This window comes from Fonsecaea multimorphosa (genome assembly GCF_000836435.1).
Source record: "Fonsecaea multimorphosa CBS 102226 unplaced genomic scaffold supercont1.1, whole genome shotgun sequence".
NCBI lineage: Eukaryota > Fungi > Ascomycota > Eurotiomycetes > Chaetothyriales > Herpotrichiellaceae > Fonsecaea > Fonsecaea multimorphosa.
The window spans coordinates 450,776-466,788 of record NW_015971635.1 but is presented as its reverse complement, the minus strand read 5'-3'; the positions used below and the strand labels follow the sequence as shown (position 1 = coordinate 466,788).

Below are 16,013 nucleotides of genomic sequence, written 5' to 3'. Positions count from 1 at the left end.
TGGGCTGGATGATGACCCGAATAGCCAAAGCTGAACAGGTTGAGAAGAAGCCAGGGCCTTTAAACGAAGCACAGCCGTTTATTGCCGAGGTTGCCGGGGTCCCCACATTCGCTGCACCAGAAGCGGATACGAGACCCCAGAGATCGAGTGGCGATTCATACTCGGTGGAAAGGATTCCTAATGGCATGGTATGCTGAAGCGACCCTGATTTCTAAGCTTCTTCAGGACGGGATTGGCTATAAACTTGACCTGGGCCGTGGACTTGGCCAGCCTCGCCAGAATAGTACACGTAGCTTGCCCGCTGCCACTATGCCCTCGGCCTGGCAAATTGCTCCCGCGGAACCCGAAGACTGGCGAACCACCGATGGCATCGAGAATTTGCGTCTGGTCCAGGATCTTCCCAAGCCACGACCAGAGCCAGGCACAGCTCTAGTCCGGATCAAGGCGGCGGCGCTCAATGCGCGAGATATGATGGTGGTTGCACATGATCCCATCTACCCCATCAAAACGCAACCGTACCTAGTTCCTTGTGCTGATGGTGCCGGAGTCGTGGAGGAGGTTGGACCCGGAAGCACTTGGAAGCCTGGAGATCGCGTCCTGCTCACTGCCATGCGCTGGATTGATGGGGATGTTCCCACATTGATTGAGTCCCAGGGCCTCGGGGCAGGCGCCATTCAGGGCACACTGCAAGAGTACTCGGTCGTGGTAGGTTCAACTCGGTCCCAACCTTGTGCTCGATGGGATGATGTCGGTGCTGATCTCTTCACCAGGCTGACAATCGATTGATTCGGGCTCCGGCACATCTCACGTTTGCAGAAATGGCAGCCTTACCTGCGGCAGCCGGCACAGCGACCAACGCGCTTTTCTACGGACCCCAGCCCTTTCGCCCAGGCATGACGGTCCTGACACAAGGGACAGGTGGAGTCAGCGCATGTGCCATCCAGATTGCTGCCGCCGCCGGCGCCACGGTGGTTGCCACGTCTTCATCGGACGAGAAACTGAAGACCGCAAAGGCCCTGGGCGCCACGCATCTGATCAACTACACCAAACACCCCGTGTGGTCAGAGGAGGTTCTCCGTGTTACTGGTGGCAAGGGTGTCGACCATGTTCTAGATGTGGCTGGCGCCGGGACAATCGAGCAGTCCCTCCTGGCAGCCAAACACGGCGGACTCGTGTCTGTGATTGGTTTCTTATCCGACAGTCAGCCTACCGATATCATCCCTCCATTGCTGTTTGGTGCAAAGACCATGCGCGCCATCTTCCAGGTTCGGAACGACATGGCGCAGAAAATGGCTCAGCTCTACGAAGAGCACCAGCTCCGGCCACCCGTGGCCGCCGTGTACAAGTGGGAGGAGGCCAGGGAAGCATTCAAGGCCCTCCATGCCCATTCGGCAATTGGGAAGATTGTGGTAGAGGTTGGCCCGTCATAGACTACAGAACCATGCACATGCCAGAGAATGGAATCATTGGAGCCCATAGTCCAGATAGTTCTCCATCATCCTCCGCATTTTCCCCCAGACTGTCAAGGTTTGGCGTTTGACTTTTCTGTCCTCCCGCCCCGGCAATTCCGGCAATGACCCCATGCTTTTCCAGTCTGGCAGCGATGGAAACTTCACATTCCCGCAAGAACTTAAAGGAAAGGTTGACACACCACGACGACAAGATGGGTGGACTTGATCTATCTCTTCTCACTCTTGCTTTGTGTCTGCCTGTTCGAATTTCCCCAACGTATTGAACGCTCGTCACAGTCTCCAGGGCGAAACGATGGCGGCCACGACAGACACAACTTCAGTTGCCCACCATGTGGGTGGTCGGCAGTTTCAGTTCTACAACATCATCATGATCCTCGCCATGGGCTTTGGCTCCATCAGTTATGGCTACTCTGCTGGCGTCATATCGCAGACTCTGGGTCAGCCGTCTTTCCTGAAATACTTCGACCTCGACACTCGCTCTGACGCCTCAGACATCATCGGCCTCATGAATTCTCTATACCAGTGTGGAGGTTTCGTTGGGACATTCTGTGTGTCTTCGGTGGCAGATAGATGGGGGAGACGAACAGGCATTGCGCTTCCCTCGATCATCAATATCGTTTCGGGCGCGCTTTTGGCCGGCAGTGTCCACGTCGGCATGTTCATCTTCTTCCGTTTCCTGGCTGGACTCGCGGCATATTGGCTTGTGTCTGCCGTTCCGGTCCTCATGACTGAGGTCGCCCCACCCAATGTTCGAGGCGTCCTCGTCAACGTCCACGGAGCCATGATCATCTTCGGGTTTGCTCTGTCCAACTGGGTGGGCTTTGGGTTCTACCACATCGACGAATGGCGGGCACCGTTCGCCTTCCAGTGCCTGCCCTCCATCCTCCTTTTGCTGGTCATCATCAAGGTCCCGGAGTCGCCTCGCTGGTTGATCATGCAGGACCGATCCGAGGAAGCCTTGGGGATCTTGCAAAAACTTCACACCCCAGCTGAGGCGCAAGTCGAGTTTGCGCAGATTCAGAAGCAAGTTCGCACGGACCGCGGCCTTGCGTGCTCGTACTGGGCCATGTTCACTAAACCCACTTACCGGAAAAGGTCGTTCATGGCGCTGTTCGTGACGGTGGGTATCCAGATGACTGGTCCGTTCGTGATCAACAACTATGGCCCAACTCTCTATCGAGGCCTCGGCTACGACACCGACAAGCAACTAGTCTATCAGCTCGGGTGGATCACGGTGGCTTTCGGAGGTGCATTGGCGTCCTTGTTCGCTATCGAAATGGTCTCTCGCCCATCCATTATCGCGGGCGGGATTCTTGGATGCGTGGCTTGTCTCACGGTCGAATGCGCCCTGGTCGCATCATACGCCACGAGTGCCAGCGACTTGGCGAACCCGAACTCGGGCGCGCTCAAAGCGGCCGTTTCCATGCTCTTCCTCTACGTCGTCTGGTTCGAGATGACAGTCGACGGAGGACAATTCGTATACTTGGGAGAAATCTTCCCCACCCATCTCCGGGCAAAGGGCATCGCATTGGGCATGGCGGGCCTCTGTGCCACCAATATCGTCTGGCTCCAGGTTGCGCCGCTGGCATTCTCCCACATTGGTTGGAAGTTCTACCTCTGCTTTGTCATCCCTGGTACAATATGCGGAGTGATCATCTGGATCTTCTTTCCCGAGACTCGTGGTGTGCCTCTCGAGAGCATTGCAGCCATTTTCGGGGATAGCGCCGAGTTGTACGACTTTGCCCTGGAGGAAATCCAAGATGTTGAACAGGCCGAGATTGCAATCATTGGCAAGGCCGAGGAGGCGAGAACATCCCATCATTTCGAAAATGCTTGAAGGAATATTGGTCAGATGGACTGCTGCAGATGACTCTTGCTCTTCGCTTCCCGCTTGGGTGGAATCTCGTGAGGATGATGGGTTTTGCAGTCGCTCCAACCGTATTATTGGTCGTCTCAATGCAGCAGATGTGTAAAGCGCGGCTTGGTTTTGACCCTCCCAAATCAATAATCAGCGTTGTTGGTACATACAATCACGGGTTTCGCAATCCGCAAAATCTGAAAATTTCGCACCTTGCTGGATAGTGGTACTGCTTCTTGTTCACGGCCGTTTCGTATCCAGGTAGATAAGATCCAAAAAAAAAGCATCGCAAGTTAGCCGGCTGGGTCTCGCCTTTGCAGATGTCTGCTTCCGGCTATCACAGGGTGTAATTATGCATTGGCACCCCGGCTTTTCGGCGACCCAGGCGGCAAGCAAAAGAGAGTGACGACATATTTAGTATATAAGGTTTAGACCACCAGGGTTGGGTTCCATGTATTGTAGGCAATCTGTACAACCGCAAGTTTGGGTCGATCCAAGATGCCTGAGGACAGCATTGATGTGTGGAATGATCCGAGAGTCCAGAAACTGAGTGCAACGCTCAATGGGGCTAACTACGGTAGGCCAACGACCATCTCCCTTTACTCTCCTGCAAGTGGATGACCAGGACTAATCCGTCAGGATATTGGCTCGCGGAGCCGCGATCGAGTCCTCGCGGTACCATTTTCCTGGTATGTGTACCCAACACCTTCCTCCGTAGTAGCAGGAGCTGAAGATGCACCGATACTTATCTAGATCCACGGCTACCCCGACTTATCTGCCGGATGGAAAAATCAGATCCCTATGTTGCTGGATATGGGGCTTCGCGTGGTTGCCATCGACTGCATGGGATATGGTCGGACCGTAGGCAATCCCACCAGACCGCCGCATAGTGGAAGGCCACTGACAAGGTGTCGATCAGGATTCCCCGTCTCCGATCAGGATGTACACGTTCAAACGCGCTTCAGATGACATTGCCGAGTTGGCCCGTCAAATCGGGGCTAGGAACATCATTCTCGGCGGACATGACTGGTAGGAGAGCTTGACTGCACACTCCTGGACTGCGATGCGCGGGTTCGTGCAGCCAGTTTCGACGCGAAGCGTTCTGACAATTGCGAATGTTGCAGGGGGGGCATGGTTGTCCAAAGATGCGCTCAATACCATCCTCAGCTCGTCACGCATGTGTTCTCGATCTCGACTCCGTATTTCCCGGTGGAGTCAACGTACACCCCGATTCGAATCGTTGCCAAAGCCCTGCCGACGTATGCATATATGGAGCATCTGGCCTCGGGCGAATTGGAAGACCATTTCCAGTCCGAGGCGGAGCTTCGGGCATTTTTGAACGGGTGTTTGGGGTTTCCCAAAGGACCTAACGGGGAGGTGGGCTTTACACCGGAGCATGGCATGCACTTTGAGAATTTTCCCAAGTTGGCCCCGACGCCTCTGTTCAACGCGCGAGATTTGGACTATTACGCGGCCGAGTATTCGCGGAACGGCATCCGCGGGCCCAACAACTGGTACCGAACAAGAGAGCTAAACTTCTCCGACGAGTATGAATACTTCTTGGAGCGCCCGGACGGCACCCTCAAGCCGGACCCCGGCATTGACCAGGACATCTTGTACATAGCGACGAAGAACGATCGGATCTTGACCCCAGCCATGTGTGCGGCATCAAAGCAGTTCTGCAGAAGGCATCGGATGACGGTGGTGGACGCCGACCATTGGGCTTTGTGGGAAAATCCCAAAGCCGTCAACGAGGCCATCCAGGAATGGCTCAACGATGTATTGCTCACTAAAAGCTGAAACAGGATTGGGATGTCGGTCTTGTCCTGACCAGGAGGTGCGACTCTGAGAGCCCACAACAATCGATGTAGAAGGTTGCAATGCCCCGGCCTTATTCCTTGCCCGAAGTCTGCTCACCTCGCCGCTCACAGAGACATATCTGCCCAAATGCAGTTGAGGAGCATGAATGACCGGCTTGGTTCGAGGATCTGGTAAGCTCTGGCAAAAAAGATTTGCTCTCTTATTCTAGAATAGCAGGGTTGAGACTTTGCCTCAAATCATGACGAATAAGCCCCAGAAATCTACTTGTGTCTGCCCTTCCGTCCGTTGGGCGCCTTTTGTCTTGGCATTGGTCTTGGCACTTGTTAGGCATGACTAGAAGGCATACCTACCTAGGTAGTTAGTTAAGAAATCCAAGCAAGTTTAGTTAAAGGTCTAGTTAAAGAGACACTGCACCCCAAATCCAATGCCAAGGGAAAAAGTACCCAAGTGACGGGACGGGAGATGCGTCGGACAGGGTGAACAGTCCGGACGCGAGCTGCTTCCTGCCCGATTGAAAAAATATGGCTACCTAGGTACTTCGCCAATCTTTGCGGTGTCGCAAAACTCATTATGTTCAAGACTTCTGTTCAATGCCCTGTAAGTCCAACCCGCCGACCCTCCGTAATGGGAGAACATACCACGATACGGGACCGTCAATGCCTAGCCACAGAATCTTCGACAGTTTCATCGTATTTTGCTTGCAAGACTTCGCTGATCGTGGTTTTCGAGGGCGATAAACTGCACACAAAGAGTATGCAGAGTCTTGTTTGGAAGAATCTTCTCCGCCGTTGTTCAAGGACACAAAGGGGAATCTGCCCCAAAGACACTGGCGCGAACCTCGTCAAATTTCTCGTCAAAGATCTCAGGGAACGCTTCAATGAATGCTGCTTCGAATGCGGCTTTGAATTTGGCTTCGAATCTCCCCCCACTCTTGACTTCCTCGCAGCAATTTTTGTAGAGTACGTCTTCGAATTGATTGAGCACTTCATCGCTCCCCCCCTCGTCTGCCTTGGGAGATGGCAAAGCGCTGGGGTTGCAGGGGCTGTTCTCACCAGCGCGCACCTGAGCGATCGTTCTTTCCAATATATCGTTCAGTGTCGGGCTGACGATCTTTCGCTCAACAGTGTCGGACACTCTGGTGCGGACCTCCTCGACCGTCTTCTCCCGGACAAGAGCTGCCATCTCGTCGAATCGCGGTTTGAGTGCATCTCCGAACTCCTCGTTGAATCGCATTCTGAAGCGCGCGTCGAACTGCTTGTCGATATTCTCATCGAACCAGATATTGATCTGCTCCCTCACCTTCGTGGCGAACACACTCTGATCGCGCTCCATGTTGCCTCGTATTTCTGGACGCTGATTGATGATGGAGGTGGATATGGGACAGGATAAAGGAATGGAGGTTGATGGTGGGGTGTTGCAAGGTGAGGCCAAATGTTGAACCTAAGGTTGGATTCGAAGTCAGTTGTAGCGGTTGGAGAAATCTTAGAACGGAAGTCCAGGTGATAGTGATAGATTTGATGCGCTGCAACGTGGTCTGGGCCCAGGTAATATCAACGGAAGTGAGACGAGTGACTCTTATATAATAACAAAGAAAGTGAAACCAGGGCAGTTTTGGCATAGGCAGCGTTGTTTGGGCAGTGAATGAACGAGTTGTTTGTTAAGGCGTGACCTTTACGTGACAAAGGGCTGGAAAAGAGAGTCGGCAGGCTGATTCGAGTTGCAAGGCCAAGTAAGTACTGGAAAACCTCATACGTGGATATGGAAGAAGAGTGCTAGTATTTGCTAGATTAATTCGAAGCATACTCGTAGAGACACACCCACAACACGGCTTAAAAAGTGGGTCGTTAAGCGGAGCCATAATCCTGGGGATTAACGTTGGGGGCAAATGGTGCTAAGACAGCAAGCAGCTTAAAGGGACCGTCTTCCCCACACTCCTCTCGACGAGCTTCACGCTTTCACCAGGTCAGAGACAGTCAGAGCCCGTCAGCTGCCACTGCTGTAAGAATATATGCTGGACGCATTGGATGATTTGAACCCGCGGACTTCCGCTTGTCCGAGTCAGCGGAGAGGAACATTGGACCCATGCGCCAGACTGCCTGCGAAAGGTGCAGGGCCCGAAAGTCAAAGGCAAGATATCTTCTGGTTCTGTGTTAAGACGAATAGCACGACTGACCCTATGCAGTGCACCCCAGAGAAACCCTGTCGGCCATGCCTTCAATCTGGACACGAGTGTGTAGCTCCTGGTTTGAGGTTCCCTCCGGCTCGCCGACCGTTGATTGTGCCCGCAACGGCTGAGAGACCGGTCATGCTGGAGGAAAGCAGCATCGTCGATCTGAGCAAGCAGGTGAGCGCTATCGCCAACCTGGGATCTCCTTGTCACCACCAAGAGCTCTCTTAGATAACAACCGGCAGCTGCTCGACCGCGACTCTGTTAGACCAGTGGTTGAAAGCGTGGATGCCATTCCAGGCAGTCATCCTTGTCGGATCAACGACTCTACGACTTTCCGTTGGCGCGATGAGTTGCCCTACGCTGTCCCGTCGCCCGAAGTCCTGAATATGCTATCAGACAGTTATTTCAGCTCGGTCAACTGGTTCATGATGGCAAGTCTAGTAATGAGCGGACAATCTTGTCCGACAAGGGGAGCTGACACGGGGACTTGCAGGTTCTGGACGAATCAAAATTTCGCGCCCTGTCGACTCTTGCCCTGGCCGGGGAGTACATGGAGACATCCGATCGCAACTTCTGTTTCTTGATGTCCCTGGTCTGGGGTCTGGGGGCACACTATCTGTGGACGAATGATGCGACATCCTCCAGCTTACCGATAAACGCAGCCTTGCGCTCGGAGATGATGAGCGTGGTCGATGTTGCATATTCGAGAATAATGGCCGATCCAAGTTTGGAAGCTGTTCAGATTGCTATTTTGTTGGGAAGCTTTCATCTATTCCATGGCTTGCCTTATCTCGGCTTTGCCATCTTTGGAAGTGGCGTCCGATGTGCCCAAGCGATGGGTCTGCATCGTCAATCACGCAGCAGCACATCCGAGACTCGCCTGGTTTGGTGGGCTTTGGAAATTTGCGACAAGTCTGTGTCCCGCTGTGTCTCCCTCATTGCCAGGATGCTGATTTTCGAAAGGTACGCTGCTGTCGCATTTGGGCTACCATGCGGCATCGATGATTCGGATTGTGATGTGCCCGAGATCAACGACAGTGACATTGTCACCCGCCCAAGGCCAGCATCTCATTCCGACCATTCGCCGTCACCTTTGACGTATCACAAGCTCAAGGGACGCCTGTACCGAATCATGGGCCCGTTCCTGGGTCGGAAAAGGCAGACGAATCAGCTTCGTGGCCTCCTCGAAGTTCGCCGCGAGCTGACAGAATGGCACACCAGCGTTCCGGACTGGCTCAAATGTTCCGGCGAGGATGGTCCAGGATTCGATGATCGGCCTATACAGCTGCAGGTGCAGGCCATTGCTCTCCAATTGGCCTACGATAACCTTCAAATGGTACTGTTTAGACAAGCTGTCTTTCCTAAGAACGTGCGAGAAGATCAGGGTATCCGACACTATCGAGCGGACGGGATCGGACAACTCTCTCAGTCTGCCACTCGCACCGCGAGCATCTCGACTTTGGCGGCTTCGAGGCTGATCTGCCGGTCTTCTCACGCCGCGATGCACGTTGCCATCTGCTCGTTCACGGCTGGAGTGATTCTCTGCCTAATGATTGCCTCTCAACCAAATAACCCCGAGAAGTCAACATGGCTTGCATCGCTGAAGAAAATCATCAACCTGTTCGAAGACTTTCCGAGCCAGAACTATCGACTCGCCACTCAAAGTTTGGGGGTGTTGAAGGCATTGGACTTCCGCGTGGATCCCCAGACAGCCCGAGAGTCAGCCGAAGACATCGGGCTCGGCAACCAACCACTGCTTCGTAAGTACAGTGAGCACACACCTGCTGGTGTCCATCCCACTCGATTCTAGTCTCTGATAATCTCGGTTTCCGCGGTTCGTCCTAACCCAAATGCAGAGTCGGCCACCCAAATCGTTAATCCTTTGGACAATCGGACGATATCAGAAGACGGCAATAATGCTGCAAGCAATCCCCTGGAGCTCAATTTTGGAGATTTTGATTTTGCGTCAAGTGCCGGGGGTCCCCTTGAAGACGTCGGACAATTGTGGTTATGGGAGGGCGATCCTCCGAATGAGGAGTGGATGTCGAATTTCACATAGTACCAAAACAACGCTGGATTGCCCTAGAGCTAATTTGCTTTACTGCACCAGTTACAACTCATCAAAGGCTTTCCACAGCCGCCAGTACAGTTGTGTGGGAAGAAGACGGACTCACTCCTCTTTCATAATAGGTGCACGCCATACAACACATCGGCAGAATGCCATATCCAAGGTTTGGGTGGGCTGAACATCGGCCTCGAGGAATATCTTAGGCTTTTACTGGCCGGCAGCCAATAATCGGTTTCACAGGGTCTCTTGTATCATCAACTTTGGGTATTGATAGGTAGGGTAGGATAGTTCTGAGATCTATCTCAGGAAAGAACGAATGTGATTCGTATCGGCCCTGGAGCTACTTCCAGTGCTACGTACAACTTTCTCTCAAATGCGCCATCGCGGCGAGTCAGAAATTCGTCACTTCAAGTTCTACCCAGAGACGGACTTTAGGCGTGTTCCGCGAGCTCGTCGAGAATAGTCCGCGCAGCTAGCTTTCCGAGATTATTGGACGCCAATGGTGAGTCACCCGTGAGGACATAGCGGTCTCGATGTGTTTCACCCGTGATACCCTTGTTGAGCGGGATGACGCCCAGCTTGCGGAGTTCCTCGCCGACGAGCCACGGCATCTTGCCCGGTATGTATCCGATCTCGACGTTGGGCCCTCGGTCGAGCGATTCCGGGAAGACGTTGATCTTATACCCCTCGTAGATGAATTTACTGCCCGCGGGCTTGTCCACGTTGGCGGCCAGCATGCTGGCTGGTCCGTGGCAGAGCGAAATAAAGTAGCGCTGGTGGGCATCTGCCCACCGCAGAATGTTGCCCACCGTGCGTGAGAAGGGCACGTCGTTCATGACACCGTGTCCACCGGGAACGAACACGCCAATGTACGGCGTGTCTTTCGTAAATCCCTTGCCCCAGACCTCCTCCAGGTTCAGCGGTTGACGGAGTTTGTCCTTGTATTTCTCGAAGATGTTCTTGACCGCGACGTCGTCCTTGGGAAACGCCCACATCTCAAGCTTCACCGGGTCACCGGAGATGGTGGCGATGTCGACTTCGAAGCCGGCCGCGTCGAGGTGGAGCACCGGGAGGAGCATCTCGACTGGATGATTGCCTGTGGAGAAGAACTCGCCGCCGGACATTTTCAGATATCGCTCCTGCGTCGCAATGAGGATAATTTTCCATCTGCCGCCCTTGTACGCGTTTGGATAGTCCGCGCCGTCAAAATCGGTCTTTGAAGGCACGTATTGCGTCAGGGAGAATGGCGACGGGAACCAGGCGTCAGATTCAGCCTGGTCCGGGACCGGATTCCGATCAGATGGATTGGACATCGTGCAGGGAACAGTGAATGGTGGTATGGAAATCAGATGGTTGCAAGGCGAGATGCAGCGCTCGTCTAGGTAATATATACCTTTTACTCACCAGTATGCTGGGCTTGACTCCAACGCCCTCGAGTGCCAGTCAGAGGTTGTAGTGTTGGCTCGAACGTCGGAGAAGCCGTGAACGTGATTGGTGGATTCTCCGGTCCTGGAAGGCACTACTCCGCATCTTTGGCCACAACGGGCCTAGCGTGAATATCACGGTGGAGGCCTTCTCTCTCCAAGCTCAAGAATGGCTGTGCGAAAAGCAGAGCTGACTGAAATCCTTCAAATGAACCGAATCAGACTTCCATCGCGGAAGTGTAAAGGTAGACCGCTCCTGCGCAGATTGTACCCTGATTGCACCGAAAGATTCACGAGTTAGTTAATATGAGCACCAGGATATACCTGCTCAGCTATGACAAACGCAACTTCAAGCGAAATCATGGCTGGAAAGGAAGAATAGCGGACTCATCTTGGTCCTCGGTGCGAAGTGTATGCGTCCTGTCCCCTTGATTTAGCTGCTTATTGCTCTACATACTTTGCTCTAGGTTGCAGAATGTTGGAAGTGACAGCCTGAATACAGCGAATGTGCCTTGCTGTGGATGACTTATTTTGGGATTGTTGGCTACTGTCGTTTCTTTTGATTGTGCCGTATTTGGTCGGTCGCTGCATCAAAAGCTTATAGACAAGTAGCAACCCGCCATTGCACTAAAGCCAGAACCAACTCCTTCCAAGCTAGTTGTTGCACAAAAGTCTCATTGCTGGACCTTGAACAAGTAACACGTAGGGTGCCGCTTCTGTAATACATTCCGCTGGGATTCTTTGGGATGGACAGGCGGCAATTACCACAAGGAGACGGCATTTAAAATCCTCGTTCTGAAGCCCGGACTTGTGGTAATACCATTCAACGATTTTGATTGTGAAGACTTCTGCCACCTTGTCGGTATCGCTGCCTGCCAAATGGTTGGCTCTCGATGATCATGACACCCACCCTCCAGTTTCGCAAAAGGCACATACCCATGAAACCCGGCCACCTGAATTTCAAATGCGTCCGGGAGGAGTGACACAGGGGTCATCTTTGGCATATATATTGGGTGGCTTGCCGAGAGCGGAAACTTGCATGAGTGACAGAGTTGTTTTCAAGGTTGTGCTGTTGCAAGAGTCGGCTGAAGAGGGCGACAAACGACACCGTTGTCCTTTTCGCTCATCTGCTGAGGTTGTTTGCCATACTGGCGGAAGGTCTAACTTCTCGACCGATGGACCTGTTTCCAAAGGCCGCCAAGACTGGAAGCTGATGACTTTTATCAGATCTGAAAGGTTACCTAAAATGGCATGTCTGGACCATTGTAAGAGGAGACTTCTTAGGAACCAAGATCGATGATTTGGGTTTTGCAAACGCGGCGGGGAGGAGTTTTCTTCAGCGTTATTCCCAAAGGCAGACATTCAAGAATCCTTCCCGATGTTCACACAAATCTTCGATCCTCGTGGCTCTCTAGGAGGGTATTGGCCTTCTTTATCCATGTCGCAAGGCGAATTGCATTAGCTAGGCCGAGATTCCGTCGGCAAGGTCTCTAATCCCATTTCACCAACAATACAGTTCTCGTAATTCAGCTGCGAGAGCCAGTGATATTTGGGGATTCGTGGCAAGTGGGGCACTTGTCAAATCCCCCGCGTTCACTGGTTGCCATGGAACTAGGTGTAGATGGCTGGCTTGGCACAGTTACCATTGTGGGATACCTATCTCCTTTTCCGGCGCTCTTTTACAACCTCACATTATTTTTGACTCGTTTCATTGCTTCCTTTGCTTCAGCGTCTGTTTTGCCCGAGAACCTCTCGAATCTGCGTGAGGGGAGAGGCTCCCCAGGTGTTAAATGGTCGGTGCCCGGCGGGCTCAGTGAGCTTTTCATGCGCGCTTTTCCCTGTTGGAGATCAGCTGTAGCTAACCTATGACCGATTATCCAGCCTCCTACCAAATCCAAGAAGAAGCCGGTGCTATTTATCTGGACCTGTGTAAGATAACTTGGGCCGCACTAATACAGTCAAGTCGTATTGAGCTGAAACAAACTCTAGAGCTCTTGCGGAGCGACTGCAATACGAGTTACGGTTAACGCGTGTCCCAGCTGTGGGCATGTGCGCTGCCCGGCATGCAAGACAGAGAAGGTCTCCAAGTAATGATAGCACGGATTTTGGGGAGTTTGAGCTCTTCAGCGACCAAGATTTCGGCCCCTGGCTCAGTGAGAGCTTATCGTCAGATTCAAAAGAAGCCAGCTTGGACCAAAGCTTACCCGTGCAACCCAACATACGGGCTTCCGCTGCAAGAATCATTCTCTAGAATCGCCCAAACCCAGACGGCAGAGCTTGACCGCCTGGTGCTTAGCACCGAAAAGAGTGTACCTCTGTTTCCGAGGCCGATTTCGCGTGCAAATGCATCGAGAGTTATCTCTTCTTCAGACTCAATCTACTACCTTTTCCTTGCGAAGTACTGGGAAGTGGTAGGCTATCAGAGCGAAGGCCGAAAGCGCTGTCCACAGGAAGACATAGATATTGAACTAGTCGGATCAAGCCCACGGAAAAAACATAAACTGGTCGACACTCCGCGATATCAACGGATCCTTAAAAATTGCATCACTCTACAAGGCAAAAAGACACAGCACCAGATATCCCAGGCTCATAAAATCTCAGACTCAAATGGAAAGCGATTTCTCAGATCGCAGAATGCGGGAGGCTCTTCCAATTTATCTCGACGAGGCAGAAGACGCAAAATAAGCCACGCCAACCTCGCGAGTATCGAAACCTTTGAAAATGTTGGTTTTGAGCTCGGCACTATTACTCACGATCGAATTGCAAAATCGCACACAACATTCATATTCGCCAATTCTTCTTCTTTATAGAGCGCAGCTGGAATTTTGCTGGCACGCTAATGTTCCAAGCTCCCCTGATTTAATCGCTATTGAGACGGTATGGAGGATTGGAAAACAGCGTCCCAGGGCCAAAGGAGTGGCTAAAGACATTACTCAATGAAGAAATGGACTCAAGAGATCTGGAGGCACCTATCCAAGGCTAAGGATATCGATAAATACATCGGTACAATAACACGTCGGATTCGCAATCTACGGACAAGGGGAGGGTCAGATGTACCCAACATAGGGAAAAGGAGTGAATATAGGCGTCAGGGGCGTTTGGGCAAGGTTGCCAACCGGGAATATGTCACGCTTATCCGCGTGACATCAAGAAAAGTGATGAGAAGTTCCCCTCCGCCGGTGTACCAACAGGCACGTCACCACAGGAGACAATACTGATGGCGATGGTCCAAAATAATTCCTTTATTTCAACAGAGAGCACTTGTACAAAAACCCGCCATGGATAAATTCTGCTGATTGCAATCAGTGCCTAGTGTGTAGGATCTCCTCCAGCCGACTGCTCGATATCCTCCGATTTCCTCCTCCATCTCCGCCGTGCCAAAGCAGGCATTCTCGGAACCGAAATCCTTTGCGGAAGCCATCTTTTTGTTTCGTCCGGATGAAAGGATGATGCTAGGCCGGACCATGCCCTCAGGAACAACAAATACAACCCCTGCTGAGCATATGCAAACCCCAGTACCAAGGTCAAAAGAACGACACATATAGCCATAAAAGATGAGAAGCTGGGAGTTGCGAATGGAAAGATCTTCTGTCTGACCTGATTATCCATGGAGAACATCCCTTGTGTGAGCACGAATGGAGTGAAGAGCTGCAATGTTGGAAGTGGATACTAAGCCTATGCTCCATTCAAAGGCTACCAGGTCTGGTACGGACTTACCATCACGACGTACCCCATCCAGTTGTTCTTCCTTGCGAGCTCTCTCTGGTCATTGCCAAGTCGAAGTTCAAGCTGCATGGGTGAAATGATTAGTTGCAAAACTTTGAAACTCAACTGTGCGAAAGCGGAGAAACTCACATTCTGGCTAAAGCAATCGCAAGAGTGCGCCGTATCCTCGAGTGTTTTCTTCATGGATTTCAGGTCACCAAAGATGGACTGAAGGTAACAGAATGATGCGTCGATCTCTCCAGGGACGTCGAGGAAGTAAGCAGCATACTCCAAGCAAAACTTGTCGCAGGCATCGACGGTCCGTGCTAGACATGGTGACAAAAGCGTCAAGAGTCTCCGAGTGGTAACAGCCCACTGGACTAGCTTTCGCATTTCTTTTCTCTGCTCTTTGTCTTCTCTGAAATATCGAGGGTTTGTTTGGCGCGTGAGAGCACAAGAGCGTTGCTATCGAGCATGTCAATCGGCCGGGCTAGCAAGGACACGGGGAGACTATAACCAAAGTTAGCTTGGATCTCAAGAATTCCACCACCAGTCTAGCCACGCAAGCTGTGAAGGTCATCCCTAAGGACCGAACCTCGTGCCGCCCTTCAAGTTGTAACGTACCGGTACCTCATAGTCGCGAACGCTCTGGACTACCTTGTTGACCACTTGGCGCCATTCACCTTGGATTTGGTACAGACGACACTGGAAGACGAGCAGGAACCACTCCCGCGGATCCTTGATGTTGTCCTCGAGTGAATAACGTCCATATGTGCAAGGATCCAGGGAAATCCCTCCCTCCTGGCCATCCTTGATATGTGCCATGACGGTTTCCCTAGCCTCGTTGTCACGATCGAAGTAAGACTCGACGAAACAATACCCAACCCATCTCCAGATGTCTGTTCCGGCAACCACGCAAGAATTCTGCGCTTGATATATAAAAGAACGCTGCCCGTCATTTTGCCAGTTAAGGAAAGAAACGTCGTGGGACTGCCTCATGGGTCGGCCATTGAAATCTCGTCGAGGATCTTCTATTTGAGCTTCTGCGTCCCTCCAGGCATAATAGGGAAGGTGAAATGCAAGTTCGAACATGCCATATCCTGCCAACTATACGACAAGAATGTGAGCACCCAACTTCATCACCTGCTTTCAAGTGATAGTGTGAGACTTGCATACTTACCGCAAAAGACACCCCAATAAACGTCTGAGTAGTAAGATGTCTATAGAGAAGATTTCGAAGCGCATATGCTTGGAGCCTTGATGCTGTTCCAATAAGTGCATGGAAGACCAAACCGTCGGGGTCAGTGACAAATCTTGCTGACATGTCAGTGCCTGTGAGTGAAGTCACGGCAGCAGTGGGGCAGGTTTCACGCACATTAATCTCCGCTCTGCATCTGGTATCTTCTGATCGCCTTCATCCAAAGAGGCGTCAACGGATTGATTTGCGGAGCTTGAAGTCTGGGTGCCAGCCACTGTTCCGCTTTGGCTGTCGCGC

General features: G+C 52.2%; 7 protein-coding genes across 7 annotated transcripts; 4 read left to right on the top strand and 3 right to left on the bottom strand.

Annotated features, from left to right (window-relative positions):
• Positions 1-309: 309 nt before the first annotated feature.
• Positions 310-1,430, top strand: Z520_00177 (uncharacterized protein; the record flags this gene model as incomplete). Its single annotated transcript, XM_016770698.1, has 2 exons — positions 310-705; positions 771-1,430. 2 exons carry the CDS (start codon positions 310-312, stop codon positions 1,428-1,430), a joined length of 1,056 nt encoding a protein of 351 aa, XP_016637608.1.
• A 334-nt stretch (positions 1,431-1,764) lies between these two features.
• Positions 1,765-3,309, top strand: Z520_00176 (uncharacterized protein; the record flags this gene model as incomplete). Its single annotated transcript, XM_016770697.1, has 1 exon — positions 1,765-3,309. One exon carries the CDS (start codon positions 1,765-1,767, stop codon positions 3,307-3,309), a length of 1,545 nt encoding a protein of 514 aa, XP_016637607.1.
• Positions 3,310-3,828: 519 nt separating this feature from the next.
• Z520_00175 (uncharacterized protein) lies at positions 3,829-5,130 on the top strand (the record flags this gene model as incomplete). The annotated part of the gene is made up of 5 exons (XM_016770696.1): positions 3,829-3,907; positions 3,970-4,019; positions 4,084-4,191; positions 4,250-4,359; positions 4,455-5,130. 5 exons carry the CDS (start codon positions 3,829-3,831, stop codon positions 5,128-5,130), a joined length of 1,023 nt encoding a protein of 340 aa, XP_016637606.1.
• An 813-nt stretch (positions 5,131-5,943) lies between these two features.
• Positions 5,944-6,483, bottom strand: Z520_00174 (uncharacterized protein; the record flags this gene model as incomplete). Its single annotated transcript, XM_016770695.1, has 1 exon — positions 5,944-6,483. One exon carries the CDS (start codon positions 6,481-6,483, stop codon positions 5,944-5,946), a length of 540 nt encoding a protein of 179 aa, XP_016637605.1.
• A 973-nt stretch (positions 6,484-7,456) lies between these two features.
• Z520_00173 (uncharacterized protein) lies at positions 7,457-9,380 on the top strand (the record flags this gene model as incomplete). Its single annotated transcript, XM_016770694.1, has 5 exons — positions 7,457-7,495; positions 7,564-7,761; positions 7,815-8,233; positions 8,285-9,081; positions 9,178-9,380. 5 exons carry the CDS (start codon positions 7,457-7,459, stop codon positions 9,378-9,380), a joined length of 1,656 nt encoding a protein of 551 aa, XP_016637604.1.
• Positions 9,381-9,820: 440 nt separating this feature from the next.
• On the bottom strand, positions 9,821-10,702 carry Z520_00172 (uncharacterized protein; the record flags this gene model as incomplete). The annotated part of the gene is made up of 1 exon (XM_016770693.1): positions 9,821-10,702. One exon carries the CDS (start codon positions 10,700-10,702, stop codon positions 9,821-9,823), a length of 882 nt encoding a protein of 293 aa, XP_016637603.1.
• A 4,398-nt stretch (positions 10,703-15,100) lies between these two features.
• Z520_00171 (uncharacterized protein) lies at positions 15,101-15,842 on the bottom strand (the record flags this gene model as incomplete). The annotated part of the gene is made up of 2 exons (XM_016770692.1): positions 15,101-15,625; positions 15,699-15,842. The coding sequence occupies 2 exons, from the start codon at positions 15,840-15,842 to the stop codon at positions 15,101-15,103; spliced, it is 669 nt and encodes a 222-aa protein (XP_016637602.1).
• Between the last annotated feature and the right edge of the window lie 171 nt (positions 15,843-16,013).